The following is a 5,924-nucleotide window of genomic DNA, read 5'->3' on the forward strand; positions in this document are numbered from 1 at the left end:
TCGAGCACGAAACCGATGGTGCCGCTGGATAGGCCGGACAGGATGGCGGTTAGGGTCAGGGTGAAGGTGCTGATGGCCGAGAGGAGGTCGAAGCGGAACTGTAGCCAGGTTTGGAGGCACCAGTACATGTGGTCCATCTTTTGGAAGGCGTCGCAGCTGGTGATGATGCGGTTTTGGAAATGGGGCTCGGAGCGGAACGCGCGCACCGTGGTTAGTCCTTCGACGAGGGTGCCGAAGTTGGAGAACAGCGGTGACAATGACACGGTCTCGAGGCGGCGTAGAGACTGTGAAGCCGGCAGGAAGCGGTCAAAGATGAAGACGAAGAGGGCCGTCATGGCGATGCTGATGACCAAAAAGGTGGGCGTTGTTGTGGAGATCACGGCCATCGAGGTGAGCCAGCCGAGCGAGTACCATGCTACTGACATCAGTTGCCCTGCGATCTGTCCGTCGATGGTGCCCATGTCCGACGTCAGGCGGTTCATCAGCCGACCAACCGGTGTCACGTCGTAGAACCCCGGAAGGTGGCGTTGGTTACTCGGTGCATGGCTCTCTCGAAGAGGTTCTTGCCGGCTTTGTAGATGATGACCACAAGCGCCGCATCTGACATAGTTTGAGTGAACACCTGGATCATAGACAGGATGAAGAAACCCGAAGAGCCACGGCTGGACGTTCTCGCTGGGTGGAGGTAGGTAACCCCCTAGGTCGAACCAGCCGGGATCTGCCACGCTCTGCCGTTGGAGAATGCGCTGTGAGGCAGCCACAGACGGTGCATACTCCAGCCCATAGCCCAGACCACCGGGAGGGGGCACCTCCGGTGTGCCCGGGTACTGCTCGCCCCATTCCTTGAGGAACCAGAAGTACCCGATCTTGGCGATGCGGAACAGGGTGAAGAAACCAACCATGGTGACCCACCACCGAAGCTTCCCAGCCTTGACATACTGCCAGTAAACAGAAGCCAAGACGCCTCCATGGACACGGTGCTCGTCTTCGATGAACTTGTCCGGGATGGGCTCATCCTCTTCCACTGCTGCCGTGGTCTCACCCCCCGAAGCGGCGGCATCGGCGATCTCGGCCAGGTGCTCGAGCTCCTCCTCGTTGTTCTCCAGGTCCTTCTTGTCAAAGCTCTCCACGCGGCCTCCCTTGTCAACCTCGATGATCTGGTAGGCGTAGGGCGTGACGATATCCACACGGTGCGTGACAAAAATGACCAGCCGACCGGCCATCAGGGGCGAGTTCTTGGCGCCAAAGAGATTCTTCAGGATAGCGGTAGCCGTATGGTGATCCACCAGGCCGCGATGGGGTCGTCGAGCAGCAAGATGCGGGCCTGACATATACACTGCTCTGGCAAGCGCCACACGAGCTCTCTGACCGCCGGACAGTCCAACACCATTCTCCCCAATCAACGTAAGATCCTTGCACCGGAACATGTTGAGGTCGTCGCGCAAGCAGCAGGCATCGATGACCTGCTCGAACCGAGCCTTGTCGTAGACAGCCGAGAAGAGAATGTTTTGCCGGATGCTCATGCTTTCCAGCCAGGGCGTCTGGGCGCAGTACCCAATCGTCTCGGCCGGCACGATGCGGTCGCCCCTCCGCTGGTCCAGCTCACCCAAGATGGCCTGCAGTAGTGCCGTCTTGCCGATACCCACCTTACCACACACGACCGTCAAGCCCGGCCCGCATGTGATGGACACATCCCTCAGCACGTTCTTCGTCGCCCCCGGCCACGAGAAGGTCGCATCGTTGAGCACGATCTCCAGCTCCCCCAGCAGAGCCAAACTCGCCCCCAACCCCCAGCCCGATCAGATCCACCTCCAGATCCTCCTCCTTCTCCGGCTCCAGCATAAACTCCTCAATCCGCCCCATCGCCACCCTCGAGTTCAAGAAAATCGTCACCAGATCCGGCAGCTCCCTCAAACTATTCTGCAGCATGCCAAACAAATCCAGCGCCGGAAACGCCACATCCACCGTCAACTCCTTCCCACTAACCACCGTATACGCCCAAAACCCCGCCACAGGAAACAAATACGCCGTCGTCATATTCACCATAGCAATGCCCTTCCCCACCACATTACTCTGCACCCTCTTCCTCAGCTCCGCCCGTCGGACTCCTCCATAATGGTATCCAACCAACGCATTCCTGCCAAGCAATACCACCGCAAGTGGCGGGATGGCCTCGGACGAACTGGGAGGTGGCGCTGGAGCTTGGCGTCGGTGACCTCGCGGCGGACGCGCTTCGATGGCAAGGAGTAGACGCATGAGGAGCACGTTGAGCGCCATGCCCGCGAGCAGGATCAGGATGCCGAAGAGGGAGGCTGGGCCGAGAATGCGCCAGAGCAGGAAGAGGGAGAGCAGGAAGTTGAGCGGTTTGGTGGTTAGGTTGGGCGCCTCCCAGAAGCGTTGGGCCACTTCGTAGGAGTCGTTGCGGAGGAGGTTGAGGACCTTGCCTGTGGAGGCCGGGGTGAAGGGGGTGTCGGGGGTGGTGGTGGTGGTGGTTGTTGCTGGGGGTGGGATGGGTCTGGGGTTGAGGCTGGCGTAGCCGCGGTGGACGAGGGAGCGAAGCTTTTGGAATTTGGTGGGCTCTGAGCTGGTGGAATCCGCGTCGGCGTCGGTGGAATCGTGGTTGCTGGACTCATCGTCGGTGAGGGTGGTCGAGGTGGAGATGCCCGGCGTAGAAGAGGAGGAGGAATCCTCTTGTTGGTCTTCTGGCTGCTCCGCGGGAAGGTCATGGCCGCTCGGGATGGTGAAAGCCTTCCTTCTGAGCGTCTTGTCGTGGATCATAGTGATCAGCTCGCCTCGGGACCGCTCGTAGTTGCGGCGGCAGTACCACAGTGAGAAGACACCCGACTGGGTTTTGACAAGCCTCGCGAATAGGGTGATCCCGGCGTACACGATGGCGGCCCGGACATCCGGCTCCTGGGCGGTTAACGCACCCAGAAGTTGCTTGAGCAAGACGGGGTCCGCCAACTCGAGGGATGTTTCAAGAACCCCGAGGAACGTGGTGATGAGGAGATCGACGCCGTTGGCCTTCAGCAGTCTGACAAATACGGTGCCAGAAAGCTCGCGGAACAGGACATGTACTCTGCTGTGGTGGAACTCATACGGGAGAAACCAGACGTCTTCATCTTACGAGCTGCCGCTTATAGCCGATTTTGATGAGGGGTCCCATCAAAGAGACCGTCATCCATTGCCAGAGAGTTATGATATCCTCGGGACTGCGGAGCTTGGCGGTTGGTTCGTCGGACGGCTTCCCGATGCCCGTGCTGTCCAATAAGGGGTCCCTCATGGGCATGCTGAGCATCAGGATGATGGATGCAAGGGGCAGGGCAACTCCAGCTACCCAGGAAATGATGCGAGGCCAGCCGCCAGAGAGCGCATCAGGCATCAGAGCCAGTATGCTCGCTACCACAAAGAGCAGGACGCTGTTAATGACGAACACAGCCCCCGGGACAACCCGAGGGCGCTCAACCGAGAGAGAATAAGACCTGAAATGATCTTCAACCGACCGATCAGCACGTATCCCAGGATATTCTCTGGATGGCAAAGCGAGTAGACAGGTGGCTTACACAAGGGATAATAGGCGTCATGCACAACTGAGCGTGCTCTGGCCAGACCAAAGCACCAAAGGCTCCCAAAGCGGCAGCGCCCACATTCAGGAACAAAAGAGACAGCGTCCAAGCCGTCCAGGACTTCCGGCCGGCCGACCCCGCGCCGGACTCCTGGTCGGACACATTAGACGAGAGCTCATCCTGCTCAGCGGCGAACCTGCGCAGCCAGACGGGCCGGTAGGCAGACCAGGCCGGACCGAGGCCGTAGCGGAGGGTTACTGCCAAGATGGCGACCCAGAACGGGATGTGTGCGACGACACCGAGGCATTGGGGGCTGAACTGTCCGGATGAGGGTATCTACGATATGCGTGTCAGCAATTGCGTGCTGAGGTGAGAAGAGGAGGGGTTGCAAAAACGGATCTGGTGTCACCCGAACCTACCCAGATCTTCCGGCAGCAGCTATAACAGGGCCACAAACTGTCCCACCACCCGCCGGAACCCAGCAAAGCGGCAGCCATGGAATGGGGGGCACAACAATGTTCTTCGAGACCAACAAGGCCAGGGGGGGGAGGCCAATTAGCAATGGGGAAGGTGTTGGTTGGACACTGAGAAAGGAACAAGCGTCTATCCAAAGAACATGGCAAGGGCAACAGGGGGGTCGTGTTATAAGAAGGTAATATGGGCATGGGACGACTAGGACCGGAAAGGGGACCAGGACCCGGGGATCAGAAGATAGGCTTGACGGGGGCTTTCTTTACTTGGCCGCCCTTCACCGACAGTTTAGGACCCAGAAAGAGGCCATACACAGAAGGGAATCGCGGATACTGTGTAACTCAGGCAAATCAGGGTAGGACTGCCGGATGCAGGTCGATCGAGTTGTGGGTTGCCCGCGCGGGGTTGATTCGGACACCGGCAGAGCTTGCGTGGTTCTAAGTGGCGTGTTTGTGGTCGACGACCCGATGGTTGGCGAGATGCTGAGATGCAGAGAATGCAGTGATGCGGGTGTCTCGGGAGATATACCCGGAGACTGACTCGAACCTGTTAGGGATGCAGAACAGACGAAGATGGAGCCAACGGGGGCCTGCCGGGGGGGAGGGCGAGATCCACTCAACGTTACTTACTCTGCCCCGACGCCGCAGAGGTGGATGCTGCCCTTGCTTCATTGTGGGCCGGGCCGTCTGAGATGCAATGGGCACCTTATTTTTAGGTGGTGTGTGGTGCCCGCCTTGCCGGCCTTTGAAGGGGTTGTTGGCTGCGTCCATTGCAAACTGTCCGGATCGTAGTGGTGTTCTTCCTTTCGGCAATGCTCCCACCCATGTCAAGCATCTCGCTTGCTGGTTGCCACCCATGCACATGCTACTTATCATCCATGCTGCCTGTAGGTGTTCGGGGTGGGGATGCTTCCGTACATACAGATTACTTCGTACATACAACCCAATACAGATTGCGCGCCTAAGGGATGCAGATCGCAGATGCTCTTCTTCCATGTAGGGTCGGATGGCTCTTCAGATGGCATGCTGCAGCTTTGCAATTGAGCAAAAAGACCCTTGTCCCATGGCGCCCGCATATGCCGGTGAATAGTGACGGTCAAATCAGGGTATTCAATTCCAAAACTCCCAGATGCTTTCTCCACGCACCCATTCGCTACCGCCAGTCAAGTCCGACCAAAAAAAAAGCGCCGTCCAGCCACTGTCCTTGTGACCAAAAACCTAAACCCCACGCTGCACGAAAAAGAAGCCGATGCTGCCAGGATGCCGCGGTGGGGTTCGGTTGACCGCCCCCTCCGTCTCAACCTCATGCCGGCTGCCCAACCACCCTGATGTACATGCTAGAACAGACAAGTCCCCATATCGCCACCTCCACGATTAGCCTTCCTTGATTTAACCCCATATTCATCTCAAAGGTCCCGGTATCGCATCCGCCTCACCGCCGCTTTCTGCTGGCATCCTGGCCGCTGCAATGGCCGCTAGTTATGGCTGTGGTTGGTTCCACCCCTGCCTCGGGTACTGTTGCCCGGAATGGTAGGGCTGGGTGAACTGGCTATTCGCTAGCGGTGGTGTCGTCACCACGGGTGTACCCCCCATCTCCGCCGGCGCCTCTGTCGACCCCGGTCGGAACTGATGAGAGCCGTCGAGTTCTTGGATCGGCAGCGGGGGTGACGGCGCCAGCGCCGCATTGGGGAATGCCAGATGCGAAGGCGACTCCCAGTTGAAACCGCTGGTGTGTCCACTGATCCTGGGGTCACTCATCCTGGGGTCGGGAGAACCGCCCCAGTCCTTTTTCGGCCAAGCCCCCGTGTCTGGAGGGCTGCCGTAGTATGCAGTCGAATCTAGCCCCGACGGCGTCCATCGAAGCGTGTCCATGCTGTGGCAGCATTGG

General features: G+C 58.9%; 2 protein-coding genes across 2 annotated transcripts in view; both read right to left on the bottom strand.

The window, feature by feature from the left end:
* CHGG_04374 (uncharacterized protein) overlaps positions 1-4,063 on the bottom strand; it is a gene marked incomplete at both ends in the record, with an annotated part of 6,406 nt that extends 2,343 nt beyond the window's left edge. Inside the window, 5 exons of the mRNA XM_001223587.1 lie at positions 127-1,518; positions 1,652-3,057; positions 3,128-3,460; positions 3,564-3,902; positions 3,986-4,063. Coding sequence (XP_001223588.1) covers positions 127-1,518; positions 1,652-3,057; positions 3,128-3,460; positions 3,564-3,902; positions 3,986-4,063 — 3,548 coding nt within the window. The remainder of the gene's footprint in view (positions 1-126; positions 1,519-1,651; positions 3,058-3,127; positions 3,461-3,563; positions 3,903-3,985) is intronic.
* Positions 4,064-5,515: 1,452 nt separating this feature from the next.
* Positions 5,516-5,924, bottom strand: part of CHGG_04375 (uncharacterized protein) — a gene marked incomplete at both ends in the record, with an annotated part of 1,527 nt that continues 1,118 nt past the window's right edge. Inside the window, one exon of the mRNA XM_001223588.1 lies at positions 5,516-5,844. Within this exon, the coding sequence (XP_001223589.1) occupies positions 5,516-5,844 (329 nt within the window). The remainder of the gene's footprint in view (positions 5,845-5,924) is intronic.

This window comes from Chaetomium globosum, genomic scaffold, assembly GCF_000143365.1.
Source record: "Chaetomium globosum CBS 148.51 scaffold_4 genomic scaffold, whole genome shotgun sequence".
NCBI lineage: Eukaryota > Fungi > Ascomycota > Sordariomycetes > Sordariales > Chaetomiaceae > Chaetomium > Chaetomium globosum.